Genomic DNA, 24,050 nt, shown 5'->3' on the forward strand with positions numbered 1-24,050 from the left:
AACTGGACCGGACTCCGGCCACATAGGTGTCCCGGATCATGAGTTCTGTGTGTTGCACTACCGTGACTGCCTGGCAGTTACAATTCCTGGCGAGTACCCTCAGGTCACGCAGGAATTCTGCCGGCGATTCACCAGGGCGCTGACGCCGTGTGGTAAGAAGATGTCGAGCGAACACCTCATTCACTGGCCTCACGAACTGTCCTTTCAACAGTGCAACCACCTCTTCGTACGAGGCCGTGTCTCTGATTAATAGGAAAATTGTGTGGCTCACCCGAGCATTGAGGAGATGCAGCTTGTGCGCCCCGGAGACGTCGTCGGTCGAGGAGTCGAGGTAGGCCTCGAAACAACTCAGCCAATGCTCAAAGATTGCAGTGGCTTCAGCTGTCTGCGGGTCGAGTTCACGTCGGTCAGGCTTAAGAGCGGCATCCATTGTAATATCTTAGCTTATTAAATTGATGGACCATCAATTCACACGAGTCGAGTTGTAGAAGACAACAGTGGTTTTAATAAGCTAAGAAGTATGCCAGCCTGCTGCTGCTCCCGCATTGAGAGCTGGCCACAGGTCTGCCAATTATATACCTCCCCCGAGAGGCGGAGCCACAGGCGGAGCCAACAGAATCATCAACACAACAACAGTAAGTAACAGTGAATGAGAACAACAGTGAACATATATACAGTAGTGGATAACAGTAGGACGAATAATGAATAACGGGAAATATATATATATAGTAGTAATACGTGGTTCACCACAGTAACCAGGAATAACATTATGCACCTCCCAGGCAAGGTATTGCGGGTACAAGATGGAACCCAGCACTTGCTCAGCATGGATCCAACAATATGCGTAAGCCTCCAGTGAAGGAGGGAATACTTTGCTGCACTAACGTGACAGCTAACCTTTTCTTGGTCTCAATGAGACTGTTGAAAATAATGCCAATTAACAACGATTTCTGTGCTGTCAGCTTGTGTCCACTGGGAATTGGGTGGAGATACCAGAGAAACGAGATTCACTACTTAACAGCTGCCAGGGAAATTAGGATTTATTCTATCTTCCTGGCTTTCATTCAAACCCAAGCTTTCAAGATAAAAAGATAGTGACAACATGGCATTGTTCTGTTTAATCCCCAACTGCAAATTAATTTGTGAGTTTAAAAGGAGTCAAGAAACAGACAAATGCTAATGGCTGCCTGGAATTTTACTTAAACTACAAATGCATCCTTAATGTTTGTATCTTCAGAGCTGCAATATCACGCAATAATTTGAAATTATTTTCAATAACTTGCCAATGTGTGTGCGCAATGCGGTGTGGTAAAAATATAGATGTTTATCAAACCATCAAAACAGCTTAAAGTCTGAGGCGAGAGGTATCATTTTGATGTTTACCTGTCAACCTGTCCTTGCCTTTAAGCCCAGCTAATCGCTATCGGAAAGTAGTGTAAATAGACATGTCAGGTAATTGTAGCATCTTGTAAATGCTTAGTAAACTGCAGGACATTTGAATCTCTGCAAATTTCAGACTTCGGTTAACTGTTGTTTTTTTCTCCAAAAGATTGTTTGGCTTTTGCAGTTGAAGTGGTTGCTTTCCAAGTGGGCAGGGAATGGAAGATTACCAAGCCACACCCGCATCGGGAGGTGTCAGTTTAAGGCCCAGAGCTATGTTAACTCCAAGCCAAACAATCCAGTGTGCCTAGCTACAGGCCTTTCTCAAGGGCAATTAAGGATGTGCAATAAGATCAGCTGATTTTGCCAACGATGTTCATATCCCATGAACAGATTTTTTAAAAAACAAGATAAATTTCTGGAAAATGACAATACTCCATTTAATGTGGTTCCCTGTTAAGAAGCTATTTTCTTTTGGCTTTTTAAAAAAATACCCTTAAACTTTCAAATTTGGATGATGATTATTATCGCTATTCCCAGAATCTGTACTGAATTGCATTATAAATGAATGGCCATTTATCAAAGAATCCTACAATCATACAGTTTAAAAACACTGAACCAAAATCCAAATGTGGTGTTGTGAAACTCCACGACCAAAGTCAAATGACAGCATATAAAGCAAAGTTTGTACTGATTTTATAGTCATAAGAAAGAAATAGCAATATGGAAGGTGGTACTGTTGATGGAGATACACAGCCCATTCACTTATCAATGGCATTGAAACAAGCTAGACTATAAGGGGATGGGAAGAGAACGGTTGTTCATAATTGGTAGGTAGAGACTGCACTCAACCAGCCTGGACTTGTAAAATCCAAAACAACTCATCTATTATTAGATGTGATTCCATGATTGGGCCGCATTTGCTGAACAATCCTGAGTGTGCGAATAGCCAAGTCAACAGCCAATTTAAGATAATCAGTGTTGAGATCATAATGTGGCTCATTTACGCTTGCTAGAAGTGACGTATGTTCACACGCAGGGACCCGTTCTCTGCAAAAAGGTATACATTCAAGCCATGCACATTTTTTGAATAACTGGGAGCTTGAGGATCCAATAATTTCAAGCCATTCAAGTATACATTCAAGCCATGCACCTTTTTTGAATAACTGGGAGCTTGAGGATCCAATAATTTCAAGCCATTCAAGTATACATTCAAGCCATGCACCTTTTTTGAATAACTGGGAGCTTGAGGATCCAATAATTTCCCGATACTTTTTCCAAGGCAACGCTTCACCCAATCAGCATCTACTTGCCAACTAATCTCTTGTTGCATTATATTGCTGTGATTGATTGAAATTTGGCATGTGTCCAAATGAGAAGCTTGCAAGATGAGAGGCCTTTTCAGTGATGAAGTTCCAAGCCAGGATGGTGTGTGGTTGGAGGAGAACTTGCAGGCAGTGGCATTCCCATACATCTGCTATCGCTCTCCTCGGTGATAGAAGTCGCGAGATAGGAAGTTGTTGTTGAACGGGCCTTGGTGAGTTGCTGCAGTGCATCCTTCAAGCAGGACATGTTGCTGCAACTGTGCATTAGTGGTTAAGGGAATTACTGTTGAAGTTGGTAGATGGGGTGCAGATCAAGCGAGCTGCTTTGCCCTGAATGGTGTTGAGCTGCTCTCATCCAGACAAGTGCAGTGTTATCCATCACACTCTCAATTATTGTCTCTTGTAGATGGGGAACAGGTTTTGGGTCCATTGGGAGGTGAGTTACTTGTCTCAGAATTCCCAGATTCTGACTATGTTCTTGTATCCATAGAGTTTATTTATATGGTTGATAAAGTTTTGTTTCTGGTCAGTGGTAGCCCTTAAGATGTTGAAAGTGTGTAACTCACTATATTAATGTCATTGAACGTGAGGAACAGATGGTTAAGTGCTCTCTTGTTTGTCATGGTCATTGTCTGGAACATATGTGGTGTGAATGTTACTTGCCAATAGTCAATCCAAGCCTGAATGTTGTCTCGCTGCGTATGGACTCTGATTGGTTCAGTTGTCTCAGGAGTCATGGGTGGCACGGTGGCACAGTGGTTAGCACTGCTGCCTCACAGCGGCAAGGACCTGGGTTCAATCCCAGCCTGGGTCACTGTCCATGTGGAGTTTGCACATTCTCCCCGTGTCTGCATGGGTCTCGCCCCCCCCAACCCAAAGTTGTGCAAGATAGGTGGATTGGCCACACTAAATTGCCTCTTAATTGGAAAAAAAATAATTGGGTACACTAATTTATTTTTTTAAAAAAGCTATCTCAGTAGTCGTGAATGGTACTGAACATTATATAAACATCTGTGGACATCCCCACTTTTGACCTTAAGATGGATGGAACGTCATTGATGAAGCAGCTGAACATGTTTGCGCCGAGGACACTCATGATTATCATAGATTATCATAGAATTTAGATTATCATAGAATTTACAGTGCAGAAGGAGGCCATTCGGCCCATCGAGTCTGCACCAGCTCTTGGAAAGAGCACCCCACCCAAGGTCAACACCTCCACCCTATCCCCACAACCCAGTAACCCCACCCGACACTAAGGGCAATTTTGGACACTAAGGGCAATTTATCATGGCCAATCCACCTAACCTGCACATCTTTGGGCTGTGGGAGGAAACCGGAGCACCCGGAGGAAACCCACGCACACACGGGGAGGATGTGCAGACTCCGCACAGACAGTGACCAAAGCTGGAATCGAACCTGGGACCCTGGAGCTGTGAAGCAATTGTGCTATCCACAATGCTACCATGCTGCCCATTGTAGGTGAGGAACCCTTGTAGCAATATCGTATCAATACTAATGCTGATCGAGCTACAATAGTGGAGAGATTCTCACCCCGATTCCCATTGACTCCATCTTTGCCAGGGTTCCTTGATTACACACTTGGTCAAATGCTGCCTTGATGTCAAGGGCAGTCACCCTCACCTCACGTCTTGAATTCAGCCCTTTTGACCATGTTTGGATCATGGGTGTAATGTAGTCAGGAGCTGATTGACCTGTCCCTCAGGGAAATGGGTGTGGCAGGACATGAGTCTCTTGCAGTATGTACAGTGGAAATCAGGATTAACTCAATCAGGAAATCAGCAGTCATCATGTACAATAGACCCATACGGAACACATATGTCAACTTTTTAAACATATATTTTAGTGCATGTGCTATGTTGTTTGTCCAGCTCAGTAACAATGGGAGGAATTCTTCGACCCCCCGCCGGGTCGGAGAATCGGCGTGGTGCGGCGTGAATCGCGCTACTTTGCCCCGACGCCGGGACGCAATTCTCCGCAGTGCGGAGAATCGGCACCATCGGCGCTGGCATTGGCGGTGCGGCGTGGGTCGGGGTATGCGCCGACTCACCGGCCGCCGATTCTCCGGTCCGGATGGGCCGAGCGGCTGTCACCAAAAAGCCTAGTCCCGCCGGCGCCGTTCTAACATCCCCTTAGCCGACGGGTCCTCGGCGTTGAAGGGTCCGGGGGCAGCCTGGGGTGTGGGGGGGGGGTGGAGGGTGGTCCGACCCCGGGGGGGGGGGGGGCCTCCGTAGTGGCCTGGCCCGCGATCGGGGCCCACCGATCGGCAGGCCGGCCTCTCTGCCCACCGGCCTCCTTTCCTCCGCACCGGGTCCTGTAGCCCTGCGCCATTTGGCGTCGGGGCCGGCACGGGGAAGAAGGCCACTGCGCATGCGCTAGTTGACGCCAACACACTTTGTTTAATGAGGACACAGAGTCAACAAAGCTCTCAGCGGTCACATGATGCAACTCTTGGGCTGATACTGGATCTTTGAATAGTCAGGGAGAGATCGCCACAGGGACAACAGCCGTACCAATCTCCCTTTCTTCTGAAACCTCGCTCATCAAAGCTGAATTGTTTATGATTAGAAAACCCCACCAGATGATCTCATTGCTGCAAAATGAGATTTATTAAAGGAGAATTCTGAATCAATACCATTGGGCGGGATACTCCGACCCCTCGCCGGGTCAGAGAATCCCCGGGGGGCAGTGTGAATCCCACCCCGCCGCTCCGATGCCAGCTGCCGTATTCTTTGGTGCTGGTTTTCGGGCAGGAGCGGGGATCACGCCAGGCCGGTCGGGGGCTGTTGGCAGTGGCCCCCCGGCAATTCTCCGGGCCCCAATGGGCCGAGTGGCCGTCGGTTTCTGGCCAGTCCCGCCAGCATGAAATAGACATGGTCCTACATGGCGGAATCTGGATGGTAGGCTGGCTGGTGCGGTCCTTGAGGAGGCACGGGGGGATCCGGCCCTGGGAGGGTCCCCCACGGTGGCCTGGCCCGCGATTGGGGCCCACCGATCTGCGGCCGGGCCTGTGCCATGGGGGCACTCCTTCCTTCCGCGCCGGCCTCTGTAGGGCTCTGCCATGGCCGGCACGGAAAAGACACCACCCTGCGCATGTGTAAGAATACGCCGGCCAGTCTGCGCATGCGCGGAATCACGCCGGTGGTTTTGCACATGCGCAGCAGGTTGGCGCAGGACCAACCCCTCCGGCGCCAGCCTAGCCCCTGAAGTGCGGAGGATTCCGCAACTTCCGGTTGGCCCGATGCCGCAGTGGTTCGCGCCATTATTTAACACCGGCGTCGGGCCATTGGGAGATTTGGGAGAATCCCGCCCTCGTCTCCAATGAGCTTCTGTGGACAAGAACCAGTCAGTAGGAAGCAAAAATCGGGACAATCCATGAATATTATTTTCTGAATTTACTTGTCACCAGGCCAATTTTTAGGTCTGAAATATTATTTCTGTTCATGCGTGTTGGAGGGGATTATATGCGTGTTGCCTTTGCATCAGTGGCCAGTTGGACATATTTATACCACTTAAACCTTTTTGCTAATAATTTCTGCACCTTTGAGACTTCCGGGTGCAGCTATGCAGAGCTAGGTCGCATATTCGGCAGCTCCCGCTTGGAACAGACTTTTGGGCTCTTTTACAGGGCCCCCACAGCATTTGTTTGACATTTCCCGGTGTGGGAAGAAGACTGCAGCATTCCCCTGACAGTGTCCCCCAGGAATGTTATGTCTTTTGGCTACCAGACCCGGCAGAAACAGTAAAAGATTTGGCTTGAGCTGCAGGTTTAGACAAAAGCCTCTTTCAGCATGCAGGCGGGGGAAGGGCAAGCTTAAAGCTGCAATCTGACTTGACTCTATCAAAGGTGAATTCCAGCAGCAGAGGGAACAACTGTGAAAAGATCTACCAAGGCCATTGAAGAAGCAGGGACGAGGCTTCCGGTGGCGGCCATGGAGGAGTAGATCGCGCATTCGGCAGCTCCCGTCTGGAACTGACTCTCAGACCTTTTTCAAGAGTTTCCATAGACTTTTTAAACGTACCAGAAGTGTAACGGCGAAAGGAGCGGCACTGGAGCAACGGGAGAAGCGAGGGAAAGAAAACAAAATGGCGGCGGCCAGGGACAAAGGGGAGCTGCAGGAGTTCATCAAGCGCTGCTTCGAGGAGCAGCGCGAGGAGATGCGCAAGGAGATGTTGGCGCCCATGCTTTCGGCAATTGAAGGACTCGGGATCACCCAGAAGGCCCACGAAGCTAAGATCCAGGAGGTACAGAAAAGAATCAGTCAGAATGAGGCCGAGCTCGTGGGCCTGGCGGTGAGAGTGGAGCAGAACGAGGCGCTACACAAGAGGTGGGCGGGAAGACTCGAAGACCTGGAGAACATGTCGAGGAGAAAGAATCTGCGAATCCTGGGTCTCCCTGAGGGAGTGGAGAGGGCTGATGCCGGGGCATACGCGAGCACGATGCTCGAGGCGATGATGGGCATGAAGGCCCCTTCGAGGCCGCTGGAGTTGGACGGGGCACATCGGGGGCTGGCGAAGAAGCCCCAGGCAAATGAGCCGCCAAGGGCGATGGTGGTGAGGTTCCACCGGTTCACGGACAGAGAGTGGGTCCTGAGATGGGCCAAGAAGGAGCGGAGCAGTAAGTGGGACAATGCAGAGATCCGAATATACACCGGACTGGAGCATGGAGGTTGCAAAGCGGAGAGCGGGTATCAACCGGGCCAAAGCGGCGTTGTACCGGAGAGAAGTGAAATTCGGAATGCTGCAGCCAGCGCGACTGTGGGTCACATACAAGGGCCAACACTATTACTCCGAAACGCCTGAAGAGGCGTGGACCTTTGTACAAGCCGATAAGTTGGATTCTAACTGAGGGTTTGTGAGGGTGGGGGGGGTGTTTTGGGGTTTGATGTGTGATGGTTGTTGTATATAGGGGGTCAATCACACGCAGGAAATGTTACATGGGCTGGGGGAGAGAGACAAGGCCGCGACAGGAGCTGCGCCAGAGGGGGCGGAGCGGACTTTGGAAAGCGCGGGGTGTTTTCCCGCGCACGGGAAGAAAGGCGGGAAGGGGAACAAAGGAATGCATATGGATTGGGAGACTCCCACGCGTGGAGGTCAATGGGACGGCGGGGGAAGCCGGGGTCAGCAGGCGTCAGCTGACTTACGGGAGTGACATGGGGGGAGCAAAAAAGCTAGACAGGGGTCTAGAGGGGGGAGGGGAGGGGGGGAAGGGGGGGGGAACAAGGGTTGCTGCTGCACTGGCCGAAAGGGAATGGGACACAGAAGAGGTGGTCGGGACGGGGATCCCCCTTCTGGGGGACTGGAGGGTGAGGGAGGCGTGGACACGGGACTGGCCCAGAAAAGGAGATGGCTAGTCGGCGTGGCGTGGGGGGGGGTGAGAGCCCCTCCAATCCGGCTGATAACGTGGAATGTGAGGGGCCTGGATGGGCCGGTGAAGAGGGCTCGAGTGTTCGCGCACTTAAAGGGACTGAAGGCGGACGTGGTCATGCTCCAAGAGACACACCTGACGGTGGCGGACCAGGTCAGGCTAAGAAAGGGATGGGTAGGACAGGTATTCCACTCGGGACTGGACGCGAAGAATAGAGGGGTGGCAATATTGGTGGGAAAGCGGGTGTCATTTGAGGCCAAGACTATCGTAGTGGACAATGGAGGGAGATGTGTGATGGTGAGCGGTAGGCTGCAAGGGACGTGGGTGGTGTTGGTAAACGTATACGCCCCGAACTGGGATGATGCAGGATTCATGAAGCGCATGTTGGGGCGCATTCCGGACCTGGAGATAGGAGGCCTGATAATGGGAGGGGACTTCAATACAGTGTTGGATCCAGCACTAGACCGCTCCAAATCAAGGACTGGAAAGAGGCCAGCAGCGGCCAAGGTACTTAGGGGGTTTATGGATCAGATGGGGGGAGTGGACCCATGGCGGTTTGCAAGGCCGCAGGCCAGGGAATTTTCTTTCTTCTCCCATGTACACAAAGCCTACTCCCGGATAGATTTCTTTGTTCTGGTCGGGTGCTCATCCCGAGGGTGGAGGGGACGGAGCATTCGGCTATAGCCCTTTCGGACCATGCCCCGCACTGGGTGGAACTGGAGCTGGGAGAGGAGAGGGACCAACGCCCATTGTGGCGGCTGGATGTGGGACTGCTGGCGGACGAGGTGGTGTGTGGGAAGGTGAGGGGGTGTTTCGAAAGGTACTTGGAGGCCAATGACAACGGGGAGGTGCGGGTGGGGGTGGTAAGGGAGGCATTGAAGGCGGTGATCAGGGGAGAGCTAATTTCCATTAGGGCTCATAGGGAGAAGACAGAGGGTATGGAAAGGGAGAGGATAGTGGGGGAGATTTTGAGAGTGCACAGGAGATACGAAGAGGCCCCGGAGGACAGATTACTTGGGGAAAGACGACGGCTCCAGACGGAGTTTGACCTGTTGACCACAGGGAAGGCGGAGGCACAGTGGAGGAAAGCGCAGGGGGCGACCTACGAGTATGGGGAAAAAGCTAGTCGGATGCTGGCACACCAGCTCCGTAAGAGGATGGCAGCGAGGGAAATAGGGGGAGTCAAAGATGGAAGGAGAGCCACGGTTCGGAGTGCGACTAAAATAAACGAGGTATTCAAGGCCTTTTATGAAGAGCTGTACAGATCCCAGCCCCCAGCAGGGGAAGAGGGGATGAGACGATTCCTAGGTCAGCTGAGATTCCCGAGAGTGGAGGAGCAAGAGGTGGCTGGTTTGGGAGCACCAATTGGGTTGGAGGAGCTGAGCAAGGGTTTGGGCAGCATGCAAGCGGGGAAGGCCCCGGGACCGGATGGATTCCCGGTGGAGTTCTACAGGAAGTACGCAGACCTGTTGGCCCTGCTACTGATGAGGACCTTTAATGAGGCAAGAGAGGAGGGGACCCTGCCCCCGATAATGTCGGAAGCGACAATTTCTTTGATCCTAAAGCGGGACAAGGACCCACTGCAATGTGGATCGTACAGGCCGATCTCGCTCCTCAATGTGGATGCAAAGTTGCTGGCAAAAGTGCTGGCCACGAGGATCGAGGACTGTGTCCCGGGGGTAATCCACGAGGACCAGACGAGATTTGTAAAGGGCAGGCAACTAAACACCAATGTGCGGCGGCTCTTAAACGTGATAATGATGCCATCGGAGGAGGGAGAGGCGGAGATAGTGGCAGCTATGGACGCGGAGAAGGCCTTTGACCAAGTAGAGTGGGAGTACCTCTGGGAGATGCTGCGTAGGTTTGGGTTCGGGGTAGGGTTTATCAATTGGGTTAAGCTCCTTTACAGAGCCCTGATGGCAAGTGTAGTGACGAACCGGCGGAGGTCGGAGTACTTTCGACTGTACCGAGGGACGAGGCAGGGGTGCCCCCTGACTCCCCTGTTGTTCGCATTGCCGATCAAACCATTGGCTATGTCATTGAGGGAGTCTAATAAATGGAGGGGGGTGGTCCGAGGGGGAGAAGAGCATCGGGTGTCGCTATATGCGGATGACCTGTTGCTGTACGTGGCGGATCCAATGGAAGGGATGGTGGAGGTCATGCAGACTCTAAGGGAGTTTGGGAAGTTTTCGGGCTATAAGCTCAATGTAGGGAAGAGTGAGCTCTTTGTATTACAGGTGGGGGACCAAGAAAGAGGGATAGGGGACCTACCACTGAGGAGGGCGGAGGGGAGCTTTCGGTATCTGGGGATCCAGATAGCCAGGAGTTGGGGGACCCTACATAAACTGAATCTGACGAGGTTGGTGGAGCAAATGGAGGAGGATTTCAAAAGATGGGACATGTTACCGCTCTTGCTGGCGGGTAGAGTGCAGTCGGTCAAAATGGTGATCCTTCCGAGGTTTCTGTTTGTGTTTCAGTCCCTTCCCATCGCGATCACTAAGGCCTTTTTTAAGAGAGCAGGCAGGAGTATTATGGGGTTTGTGTGGGCGAATAAGACCCCGACAGTAAGGAGAGGGTTCCTGGAACGCAGTGGGGACCGAGGAGGGTTGGCGCTGCCAAATCTGGGGAGCTACTACTGGGCAGCAAATGTGGCGATGATCCGCAAGTGGATTATGGAGGGAGAGGGGGCGGCATGGAAGAGGATGGAGATGGCGTCCTGTAAAGGAATGAGCCTGGGGGCGTTGGTGACGGCACCTCTGCCAGTCTCGCCGACAAAGTATACCACAAGCCCGGTGGTGGCGGCAACGCTAAGGATCTGGGGCCAGTGGAGACGGCACCGGGGTGCAATGGGAGCATCGGTGTGGTCCCCGATCAGGGGTAACCACCGGTTTGTCCCGGGGAAGATGGAGGGGGGGTTCCAGAGCTGGCATCGGGCGGGGATTGGAAGAATGGGGGACCTGTTCATCGACGGGACGTTTGCGAGCCTAGGGGCACTGGAGGAGAAGTTCAAGTTACCCCCGGAAATGCCTTTAGATATATGCAGGTGAGGGCTTTTGTGAGGCGACAGATGAGGGAATTCCCGTTGCTCCCGGCACAAGAAGTTCAAGATAGGGTGATCTCGGGTGTATGGGTCGGGGAGGGCAAGGTGTCGGAAATACACCAGGAGTTGAAAGAAGAGGGGGAAGCGCTGGTAGAAGAGTTGAAGGGTAAATGGGAGGAGGAGCTGGGGGAGGAGATCGAGGAAGGTCTGTGGGCTGATGCCCTAGGTAGGGTTAATTCCTCCTCCTCGTGTGCCAGGCTCAGCCTGATACAATTTAAGGTGGTCCACAGAGTGAACTTGACGGGGGCGAGGTTGAGTAGGTTCTTTGGGGTAAAGGACAGATGTGGAAGGTGCTCAGGGAGCCCGGCGAACCATGTCCATATGTTTTGGTCATGCCTGGCACTGGAGGGGTTCTGGAGAGGAGTGGCGGGAGCAATATCTGTGAAAGTCCGGGTCAAGCCAAGCTGGGGGCTAGCAATATTTGGAGTAGTGGACGAACCGGGAGTGCAGGAGGCGAAAGAGGCCGGCATTCTGGCCTTTGCGTCCCCAGTAACCCGGCGAAGGATCTTGCTAATGTGGAAGGAGGCGAAGCCCCCCAGCCTGGAGGCCTGGATAAATGATATGGCTGGGTTCATAAAGTTGGAGAGGATGAAGTTCGCTTTGAGAGGGTCTGCGCAGGGGTTTTACAGGCGGTGGCAACCGTTCCTAGACTATCTCGCGGAGCGTTAGAGGAAGGTCGGTCAGCAGCAGCAGCAACCTTGGGGGGAGGGGGGGTGGAGGGGACATCCTTGGGGGGGGGGGGGGGGGGCGGGGGGGGGGGGGGAGAGGGGGGACTGCATGGGAGGGTGGATGAGCAAGAGATAACATGAAGGGTTGGGGAAACTGGCACGTACGGGTGAGGGCCAGTGTACAAAGCTGTGTAAATATATCATTTTGCCATGTATATATCTTGCTCTGCGCGATTTCTCTTTTTTTTTTGTTACGGAGGGGTGGGGGGGGGGGGTATTGTTTGTAAGGGAGAAAAATTGTGTTAAAAAACTTTAATAAATATATTTTTAAAAAAAAATAATTTCTGCATCTTTACTCGAGTGAGTTTTAGAAATAAAATTATCTCCTTACTTGTTAACTTAAAGAATCTGCTGGCTTATTTCTTACACTGAGCTATACAAAGTTAAATATATGCTAAATTGGCAAAATTACCTCCCTTTAAAATTCAAACGCTGTTATAACCAAGTCAGGAGCAGGACAAAGAGAGGGGTCAGTTCACCCCGATCAACCTGGAAAAGGACTGCTGTTAACAGCAGGATTATCATTTTATTTTTCAGTTCAATAGAAGGGATGTCCAACTTGCCACACACATTAGACGGCTCACATTCCAGGTTCTGAGATAAACCTCAAAGGCTCACTATTCCTTTAACTAAAGATTAATGAGACTCTGCTGGATGGGTTCACCAAGTGACGCTTTGTGTACTCAAAACCGTTTCTCGTGTAATAGAAGCTGCAAAGAACATGTGGGAGACTCCAGCGTTAGGTAGCAATAAATTTCAAAGGAATAAATATCAAACGCATTTGTATCGTCTAGTTTGAAAAGGGACATTACCATGCTGAGAACTGCGGAAAGCTTTGAGTGGGTGTGAACATTGTCCAACAAAATATGCTGTCTCATTATCGCGTTAAATCATTGAATTCAGCAGATCATTACAAATAACTGAGAGGAGCTATTATTGATGTTGTAAATGGGTCATTCTGTCATGCAGCTGCGACTGGTTGTTTTTGGTGAAATGCTGGGAAGGGCTCAAACTCTGGCTGTACATGCAGGCGACTGAAGATCAAAATCAGCCGATGAAATTCAAAGTTTAATTAAAACCCCATCATCTCTTGATTCGAATACCTTGCAATAAAAGGCGCTGCTGTGCTTTTGAGAATCCCAATTAATCACCTTTGAAGTTTCCTGATGCCAGTGTCGCAGGGAACGTTATAATCCTCTAGTCGCTCGTGTTTTTCAATGAACATTTGCCCAACCTTTTAATTATGTTGTAGCAATTCATGTTGTAGTGATTCATGTAAAGCCTGATGTATTTTCTACCCCTTTCTTTGATTCTAACCCCGCCCCACCAGCTCCCCAATATCTTGCCTCAGTCATAGAATCATAGAATTTACAGTGTTGAAGGAGGCCATTCAGCCCATTGAGTCTGCACCAGCCCTTGGAAAGAGCACCCCACTTACGCCCACACATCCACCCATTTCCCCGTAAACCAGTAACCACACCTAACCTTTTTGGACACTAAGCGCAATTCAGCACGGCCAATCCACCTAACCTGCACATCTTTGGACTGTGGGAGGGAACCAGAGCACCCGGAGGAACCCACGCAGACACAGGGAGAACATGCAGACTCCGCACAGACAGTGACCCATGTCTGGAATCGAACCTGGGACCCTGGAGCTGTGAAGCAACTGTGCTAACCACGGTGCTGCCATGCTGCCCTCTGTCCTTAAGAAATTGAGCCTCCTAAGCCCAAAACTCACTGCAGAATACAAAATAGAACAAGTTTGCTGTTAAACCTCCTCAGTCTTATTCGGGAAGATTTTAATAGACATGGGGCTAGATTTTTAAATGAATAAGTAACTGACTGGTAGCAGGCGCCAGCTGACTGGTTGGCTGGCTATGCCAGGAAGGTGGGAATCTGATCACGGCCTTGCCCACACCCTCAGTTATTTAGAACTGCTTCTCCAGTTGTTATTTCTAAAATTCTTTCAGGGGATGTGAGCATCCTTGGCTAGACCAGAATTTATTGCCCATCCCTAATTGCCGGTCAGAAGGTTGTGGTCAGCTGCTATTTGCTGCAGTCCATGACGAGAATTTACGCCCCCCCCTCCTACCCCCTCACCACGCCGCCAGGGAGCATAAAATTGCATGGAAGTGATTCCCTCCAGAATCCCGCCAACTCCACCCCAGACGCAATTTCACAGTGGGGCGGGTAGGGCCTCAGACAGGAAGCCCATTCACGGGCTGATGCAACCACTCCTGGCCATCCTCAATTTTCGCTGTTTAGAGCAGGCTGCTGTCATGATATCCAGATCAGCATATCATGGTGCAATCACACACACACTGATGGACAGGCATTTGAACCAACCAGCTCACACACAACATCGCAGCCAATCACTAGTAAGAGCACACGCACTATAAAAGGGGGAACACGAGAGTTCCCGCTCATTCTGGTAGGAGACAGCTCGGGACACAGAGCTTACAGCGTGATACTCAGACATAGACCATGTGCTGAGTGCCTCACCAACATTAGTGATAGGGCTAGGTCCATAGGTTAGCTGATAGCAAACCTACCCAAGTCTATAGTTAGTTGCATCTGTTAGTTAACATAATAAAATCAAGTTGTACCATCTACAGCCGTGTTGGCTCATTTGTGTATCAGGACACCCAACACGACAGCTGCCAAATAGAATCTTGATCTCGGGTAGTAAATGTGGTGTTGGGTGCTCTGGTGCACAGATGAGCCAACACAGTTGTATGTGGTACAACTCTATTTTATTTTAACTCTTATAATACAGTTCGTTCTGGATACTCTGCACGTGCTGTCTCCCTGAGTGTGTCGTGTAGTAGGTCTGTCCTGGTCCTCCTCTGCAGCTAATACTGACCACCGGGGGTCGTGTCTGTGCTTTTATATCTTTCTGTCATTGGTTGTGGTGTTGTGTGTTCTGATATGTCTGTTGGTGTGTCTATCATGATGTGTGTGTTTGAATATCATGACATCCCCTCTTTTTATAAAGATATGTGCCTACGTGGTTATAAATATAATTGTGTCGTGAGTGCATCTAAGAGTGTGTGTGTGTGATGTGTACAGCGTGTGTATATGACGTAACTATTTACATGGGGCGATGTCGGGTGCGTCACACTAACAAGGTTGTACCATAACAAAACATGGATGCGAGAGAAAAAAAAAAACTTGAACAGTGGTCCGGTCAGACGATATCTGGAACAATAAACAACAACAGGTTATAATACAGAAGTGTTTGACTTTTTGAACGTATGAACAGCGTTATAAGTCCAGTCTAATGGGTGACCGCCTCAAGAATGGGCTGGTCCTCAAGCCGGTTCAGCTGTGGAGATTTGGGGTCACACTGGTTCACCTTGGACTGTTGGAGGTGATGCTGTTGCCGAAGTCTCTACTTTACCATTTGTTGTACTTCGTGCAGTGCTTGGTTTTTCATTCGTGCAAATATAACATTCAACATCTTTGTTAGTGTTGCCTTGGCTGTGGTTTGGTTCTGGTGGCGATGGAAGGGGCATGATCCGTGGCATCTCCACGAAGTCATCCTTGGGAACCAGTGGAGGATCCGGCGTGTGCGTACGGTTCAGTTGCGAGCGTGGAAGGCGACGCAAAGCTCGCTGATTGCGCCTACGCACCAATCCATCCGCCCTGCATGCCAGGAACAAGGTGGAGTCTTTTTTCTTTTTATGTTTGTGGTGGACGGCATCTTGTAGCCGATGGGTCGTTGCCATCGAAGTAGCACCATCACTAATATCATGCAAGGCGATGACTGTGCCAGATGTGGAAGTTGGCCGAGACCGTGCACGCTGGTTCCGGCCACCTGCTGTGCCGAAAGGGCGACTCCGCAGAGAAACGTCGAAGCATGTCGCCTTGGAGAGAGAATTGTTGCTCGCATCAACGTCTGCCGATGGCGCGAATTGGTGTGTCCATCTTGGACCGCCGGTGCTGGTTGCCACTGCCGACCCAGTGGGACTGCCACGCGATCCATTCCCTGTCGCCGTGGCATCCGCCGTCACCCTGAGCGTGCCATCACCGAGGCCGCGACACCGCCCGTCCGGAGCAAGGTCTGGCGTGCGCGAATCAGAGTCGGCGCTTGGCTGCTCCCCATCTGGAGTCTGGTCTGCCTTCCGTCGATGCCCCCCGTCCGGAGTCCCAACAGGTTCACTGGAGGCAGCCGAGATTCCCTGAAGCTGCACTTCTGGAGTCGGAACATGCAGGAATGCACCAACCAGTGGAGAGGCTCGAGCCATCGAGGGTGGAAGCGGTGCACCGCCACCTCAGTCGTCAGTGGTCCCACCGTGATCGTCGAGTGCCTCGGTACGCACTAGGCGAGGTCTGTCACCTTGCACCTTTTGCATGGGAAGTGGGATGCTGTCGTCACTCGTCTCACATCCCGTGGATAGATCCTCATTAGCAGCTTGCTGTTCACTAGGGTTGGGTAAATTGTCAGAGTTTTCATCTGGTGGTGCACACCATGTCGGTGGACTGTCATTGTCTTGCCGTTGTCCTTCATTTGGGCTTTTCTTCTTTGGAATTTTAAATCTTCCCCCAGACATTGCAGAACCTTGTTTATTACCCCCAAATTCTCCCATATGTATGGTCTCGAATATAGGATCCAATGTTTCTATCGACATTGTACTATTTTCCAAAGAACATTCCGTTTCACTTTTCTTCTCAGGTACCTCATATGTATCTTTGTCTAATGTACATGCCTTCATGGTCTCTGGGTCTGATTTTGCTGGGACTGGCATGGTCACAGTCTCTCTTTTACTGTTCTCAATTGCCCACATTATACTCCCCATACATAACTGCTTAATCACTGGGGTTAGTGTGGTACAATGGATAATCGGGTCGACCTTATCTGCATCTTCACCATTAGTGGAAAGCACACCTGGTTCACTTGAAACTGCTGTGGGTTTTAAATTCGTTATCTGGCTACTCGATGTCGGTGTCCTCAGGATTCTTGCTCCAATGTTCTGCTCATTTATCAGTGGAGTGTGTATAGGTTCAATGCAATTAATGTTCCCCTCAAGGTTTGAAGAGTCATTACTGACTAACTGCTGGTCTCCGAAGTTGGGACTTTGCGGCGTTGTGTTGAAGGGAGACATTTGTCCCTGCTGTAGATATGATTCAGGTTGTGTTATTTCCATTACCTGAGGATCAATGTCTTGTCCATTTTTTCGATCCGTACTAAAACACTGGCAATTCTCAGTCTGCTCCTTGCAAGTTAAACATTCAATTAATTTCTTTAGCAAATCCTCAGCATCCTTCTGTGGCCGTGCAGCATTATTAATCTCTGTTCGGCTATAATGATCCTGAAGGTCAGCGCATAAACCTTTTTTCTTCGGGCTTGGACGAGACGATTCCTTTGGCTTGTCTTCAGTTGGGCTTGAACAGTCTTCAGCGCTGTGCCCTTCATTGTAGCATGAGAGACCGTCATGGTCATGCTGCTGTGTAGTGGAGCATGGTAGGCTGTTATAGCCTTCTTGCTGTTCACGTGAGCATGGCAGACTTGCATCGTCTGCCGCTGGTTGGTCAGGAGAGGTTGCTAGACCCGCATGGTCTTGTTCCTGCAAGGACTGCACATTGGAGTCTTGCGTTGCTTCTATCGTGGAGGCTGTCCACGAGCTCTCTGTGGAGGCTTGTGACACTGGAGTCACTTCTTGTTCGTGCAAGGACTGCGCTCTGGAGTCTTGCGTTGCTTCTATCGTGGAGGCTGTCCACGAGCTCTCTGTGGAGGCTTGTGACACTGGAGTCACTTCTTGTTCGTGCAAGGACTGCGCTCTGGAGTCTTGCATTTCTGCAATTGTGGAGTCTGTCCACGAGCTTGCTGTGGAGGCTTGTGACTCTGGAGTCACTTCTGGTTCATGCGAGGACTGCGCTCTGGAGTCTTGCATGTCTTCTTTCATAGAGTCGGGAACGTTGAGCGGGACGTGGACCACGCTCTGTGTGGCAGCAGGGCGCTCTCCGTGTGCTTGCAGCGCTCCCTGTCTGTTAATGTCAGGCTGCAGCATCATCCGGTACTGATAAGTTGGGACGTCATATCTGCTGGATTGAAGATCCTCAAATCCGAAAAATGAATCCGCATTTGCGTCGGATTCAATGTGGGGGCCGCCAATGTGCAACACGAAAGGTTCGTCCGAGTCATAGTCGTATAGGACCACGGAGCTATCATTGGGCTTGCGAGGGCCGGAAACACTGTAAAGATCGTCATCGAAGTATTCGAGGTCGTAATCATCTGCTTGTGCGTAGGTAACTGCTTGTCAGAGGGTTCTTCGGAGGTCAAATTCATCTCCTGGGTCAATTTGCGGCAATGTGCTGTCATTCCAGGTGAGGGAAGGTTGTTTTACAGCTTTAACAGATTTTTGTTTTTTTGATTTGGGACGTTTCCCTTTTAAATTGGATTTGGGACGTTTCCCCTTTAAATTGGTGTAGTCTGGGGCCTCTGACATCCTGACGCTCGGTATGTAGCACGTAGGAAGCGACTGCGCATGCTCAGATCGCTGTTCCTTTACCGATGGCCGTTTTCTTGACTGCGCATGCGCGAGATGCTGCGCATGCGCAAACGAAACTTCCGGTTCTGCACACTGCTCGCGCAACTGTGCTAGCGTGATACCTTTAGCAAGATGGCCGCCGACCTCGACACAGCCCTCTCTCAGGCCCGGGATTTCGGCCTCTGGGAATTCGGGCTCCGGGATTCCGGCCACGAGGTGAGTACTGCAGCTTTTCTTACCTTTACTTGCCGATTGGATTGCGTTTTCTTCACAGTACTTGGAGAATTTGTCCAGGACTGCCTGGTAATCGTTCCTTTGCTGCCTCCTGAAGAACCTGAACCTTGTGAATATTTCTCTTGCCCTTGCACCGGCGATGGTGAGGAGAAATTCAATTTTTTCGCTATCATCCAGGTCTTGGAGTTCAGCTGCCACCAGGAACAATTCGAACACTTGCCGGAATCGCCGCCAGTTTTCGCGGAGATCACCGTAGCACTGGAGCGGCTGCGGAACCGGGAGCTCTATCATTTTGCCTGGGCACTGCTGGTTGTCTCTGTACACTGAGGTATGCCGGCAGGTATCGATCCACTCCTGTACCATGTGGTGTTAGGTGCTCTGGTGCACAGATGAGCCAACACAGTTGTATGTGGTACAACTCTATTTTATTTTAACTCTTATAATACAGTTCGTTCTGGATACTCTGCACGTGCTGTCTCCCTGAGTGTGTCGTGTAGTAGGTCTGTCCTGGTCCTCCTCTGCAGCTAATACTGACCACCGGGGGTCGTGTCTGTGCTTTTATATCTTTCTGTCATTGGTTGTGGTGTTGTGTGTTCTGATTTGTCTGTTGGTGTGTCTATCATGATGTGTGTGTTTGAATATCATGACAGTAAAGGTGCTAGGTGGATTGGGGACAGACTAGGGGTAGCAGACTTCCTTTCCTGAAGGGCATTCGTGCAGCAGATGGCTTTTTAAAAAATGACAATCGACAATGGTTTCATGCTCACTGTCAGACTACATTTTAATTCCTGACTTATTCGTTGAATTTGGATTTCACCAGCTGCCATGGTGGGATTTGAACCTGTGTCTCCAAAGCATTTGCCGGGGCCTCTGAGTTATTAGTCCAGTGACATTACCATTACACCACTGCCTCCCCCTACATAAGGCTGCCTGCCTAGCAACAAGGTAATTCCTGGCGTCGGGAGTACGAGTTGGCATTCACAGGAGGTGAGAAGAAACCTGGCTGGCAGAGGATCCCATCGTATTTGTGGGTCTCAGGCACCACCTCTGATCTTTCTGGTCCCACTATTATTATTTATATCTTCCCTTTTTTGGCACCATGGAGCTCATTTGTTTAATTTTTATTTTTAATTCGCATTTATACCATGCCGCTATTCAAGTTGTCAAATTATCGTGCAGGAAGGTTTGCCAATTTAAGATGCTGCATCAATGTAATAGGTAACCGTAATGTGAACACGTTATTCTGAGGAGTGGGTTTAGTCCCTTGATCTTATAAAATAGATGGATCTCCATTCATTGTTTTGCTCAGCCTGAGAGTGCTTATATGGGTACCAAAAAGGGAAAAGTGACCCCATACTCCAGGAATGACAAACATTTTATTTTGAGGGGAAAAGAGTCAAATGTTTCAAGGGAATCTTTGAAAAAAATTACATTTTTACACATTTGTTCTTTCTATTGCAGATTCCTCAGATAAGCTATGCATCTACAGCCCCAGAGCTGAGTGATAACAGCAGGTATGACTTTTTCTCTCGTGTGGTCCCATCCGACACCTTTCAAACACAAGCCATGGTTGATATTGTCAAAGCGTTACGATGGAATTATGTCTCTACACTCGCCTCTGAGGGAAGCTACGGAGAGAGTGGAGTTGAAGCCTTCATACAGAAATCTCGGGAAGACGGTCAGTATTCCTTAGCATTGATTTTTTATTAGTGAAGTAACAAAATGGTCATAAGTGGATCAAGGGAAGATGATTATGAGGCAGTTTTTGGATTAAGCAGATAAGCCTTTGTGTTTCCATTAAAGACTTGCGCTGTTTGAGCTGCCTTCCCTGTCACAACAGGAAGGACTTTGCTGGCATTGAAACTGCAGTGTTTCTCGACAGTATGTGAATCACAGCTTCAAGTGAACCTGAGAAATACATCATAAGTTGATTCTGGACATTATCAAAGCCATTCAAAATAAGGAATAAAAGTCTTTCTTTTCTGAACTATTTCATGCAGAATTGTGACCTCTTGGCGTCACAAGGTGTTGCCTGACGCTAAAGGCCAGGAAATACACATATTGGGACAAAGGCCTACAACACCAGGTTAAAGTCCAACAGGTTTATTTGGAATCACTAGCTTTCGAAGCGTAGCTCCTTCATCACCTGAGCAAGGGGCTACGCTCCGAAAGCTAGTGAGTTAAAATAAACCTGTTGGGCTTTAACCTGGTGTTGAAAGACTTCTTACTGTGCCCACCCCAGTCCAACGCTGGCATCTCCACGTCATTGGAGCAAAGGCAACAGAAACTAATATGTGCAGCCATGGACAAATGAACTGCATATTCCAATAGTTTCCCTTTGAGTTAATGGGTTCTTATGAATGAATTTTCTTAATTGATATTAAGGACTCTTGACCGGACAGTAAAAGAAGATAGTAATTGGATGAACAGTTTCATGGTTGTATAAACTGTACCTACTGTGACTATTAGCACTGTTACAAAGTGACATTGCAGGCTCTGCATAAATTTGCATTTGTTTGTGCATTACAATGTGTCACAGTTTTATGGACCATTATACCTTGTAATAGAACATTGTTGTAGAATGGTATAATTGGAGGATATTCATATTATTGTATCTTGCATAGCTATTTTTACTTTTGCGCATATGGCTCATATGGGGAAAGGGAAGACTTTTTATATGCTGTGACACTAATATATCAAGAGAACAATGCACAGTGAAGGCTCTTTTTGATTAGGAATAAAAAATCAGAGTTGCCCAGTTCAAGCATCAATCAAAATGGTACTAGAGCAATCCTGAGTGCACGTAGTCTTAGCCAATTGCCTTTCTCAAAGCAAGTCTTTACATGTTGTTGAAAATTGCACCATCGGCAGACTAACCTTTTACATCATCAAACAATTACATTTTCAGATATTGGTGGAGGCTTTGATATGCTTTTGTTTCTTATAGATCTTTCATCAAGAGCATTTTTAGTACTTGTTAACTTTAGAGCACAAGAGCCCAGAAAAACTCATTAATTTATTTGCTGGGAGCAATTCATGATCAAAGATGAGAAACGGAACCTATTTCTGAAATATTATTTAAGACTTATTTCACACTTGTTATCCCTGTTCGCATTCCACTGAATACCGCAGTATAGATCCAATTAAGCCCGTTTGGAAAATAAATTTACACGGTATTTACTGATTCCCCCAAATGTGCACAGTGATTTGGAGACATTGAAAATGGATGTTAAAATGGTAACCATTAATCTTATTGTTGCTGTAAAAGAAAAGGAAAAAGTATGGCAACAGGGAGAAATTGGAGGGGACATAGGGGTGAAGTGAAGAAAGAAAGTTCAGGACTAAAGTGAGTGCGAGGCTGGGGATAGACTTAGAAATCCATGACCCTTTTTGCTGCAAACCCTTCATATATTGAACGTAATTTTAAAACTCTTCCGAAAACATTATTTTACAAGCAAAACACATTCTAACATTTCTTCTTTTTTAAATATCTATTTATTGGGATTTTCAAGTTTACACAAAAAAGTTGCCTCAAACAAATAAAGCAGAAATGTAGCTCTAGATGACGATGTAGAGCAGGTACAGCACAAAATAATAGTCATTACATAATTGGGAACAAATAAGGCCGGTTGAATCAGGAAGAAAATCCCCAACATGTTCCTTCCGCGGGTAAATTACCTGTCTGCATCCAAACAGGATAGAGGCAATATTTTGGACCTACATCTTACCTCATGGTTATAAAACAAAATGACAGAGGAAGAGAACAATACCCCAATGACGCCAGTGCAAATGGTAAATAGAGTAACTCTTACAGCAGAACTTAACACTTCTTCAGATCCAGACCAGAACAGGCAGCCATCCTATACCTTCGAGATGGTAAAACGATAAAAGCAAAGACAAAGAGGGGTCCGGACACAACCAAATCTTAATATTTGGCCGAAGGTCTCTCATATAAGAAGTAAAGAGAGAGAAAGAACAAGAGCCAAGAGCAAGAATCCGAACTTCCATAATCCCATCCCCCACCCCAGTCCAAGGGAGAAAACAGATTACCGGACCACCAAGACCAGTACCAAGAGGACAACAGGATAACGTGAGACAAGACCCCAAAATATAAACTGTTCCCAATTGTAAACAGGGGGTAAACCCACTCCAGGATGGGAGGGCCATCAGGCCGTCCCCCCAAATTGGGGAGCACCTTGGGAGTGAGGGCCGACCCTCCCCCCCCCCCCCCCCCCCCCCCCCCCGGAACTGTGGGAGCCCCTTCCCCCACAAGCAGGACCACTCAAAAGAAGAAAAGATTAGAGACCCCAAAGCCAACATTGCCAATATCTCAATGTTCATGACACCAAGGTCACCCATCCAACACCACCACAGCCAGTCCTCACACACACCAATACAAAGAGAGAAGTCGAAACAACACCCCCAAAACCTATCAAAGCCATAAGAAGGGTGAAGAAGAAGAACAAGAACTGTCAGAACTAACCCCTCGAACCGACCTCACTCATTCTGACAGCAGTTAGGACAATCAAAGAGAGAGACTCATATCAGAAGAAACCACCGACTCCTCCCTAAAGGGGAGTTCAACAAACCCCAGTCCTCAACAGTCTAATACACAGTCCGGCTGGGCATGAAGAAGAAAAAGGCAAAACCAGAAAAAAAGCTTTAACTTGGGGGGGGGGGGGGGGGGGGGGGGTCCTTCCTCGAACATAGCGAGGACAGAACTAATCCTGCCAGTCCAAACCCTGCACGCATCCTGATGCTCCAGCTCTTCGCGTCTTCCTCCCCACGATACATTCGGATAAGGCTACTTTGCACAAGTCATGAATTCAACTTTCAGCTTAACATGATATAAACTTTTAAAATCAGGATAACTAGCGTGCATCACACCTGACTAATTTACTTCCCTGCAAGCAAATAAGTTGACAACATCAACAGACAACAACATAATTATCAGAGAGCAAGTTCAGAATAACAACTGTGGTGCAAAGCAGTTATCAGGATAAAGACTTCTCCACCGGTGCACGAAGGAAGCAGAAATGAAATATAAAGCAATTTGCAAGACGGAGTGCACTCTTCAGGATCTTGCAAGGATTCCAGTGATTGAAGCACGAAAACTCATTGTTTCTAACATGACGTCTCACCCGAATCTGGGTGGCCAACAACCCAGGCTCCAGAAAGGGGCGGTGGTGGGTGTGGTGGGAGTGGGGTTGTGTGGTGGATAGGAATGACCAGGCGGCTCAGCCATTCCCAAACCCTTTCGACTGACATCAGGAACAGGACAACATAGAACCAGGGGTTGGAAGGCCAACCGAACCCCAGGCCTTGGAGACAGGATTAAATGTGCTCCCTAATTCCACTAGTCCTCTCTCTGTTACAAGAACCTTTTTGTGCGCCTCCAAAGCC

General features: G+C 49.1%; 1 protein-coding gene across 3 annotated transcripts in view; it reads left to right on the top strand.

The window, feature by feature from the left end:
- Positions 1-24,050, top strand: part of LOC140393857 (metabotropic glutamate receptor 4-like) — a 1,771,763-nt gene that overhangs the window by 442,269 nt on the left and 1,305,444 nt on the right. For all 3 annotated transcript variants that reach the window (XM_072480390.1, XM_072480392.1, XM_072480391.1), the window contains exon 3: positions 20,109-20,325. In XM_072480390.1, coding sequence (XP_072336491.1) covers positions 20,109-20,325 — 217 coding nt within the window. The remainder of the gene's footprint in view (positions 1-20,108; positions 20,326-24,050) is intronic.

The sequence above is a fragment of the Scyliorhinus torazame genome, chromosome 17 (assembly GCF_047496885.1).
Source record: "Scyliorhinus torazame isolate Kashiwa2021f chromosome 17, sScyTor2.1, whole genome shotgun sequence".
NCBI classification, from domain to species: Eukaryota; Metazoa; Chordata; class Chondrichthyes; order Carcharhiniformes; family Scyliorhinidae; genus Scyliorhinus; species Scyliorhinus torazame.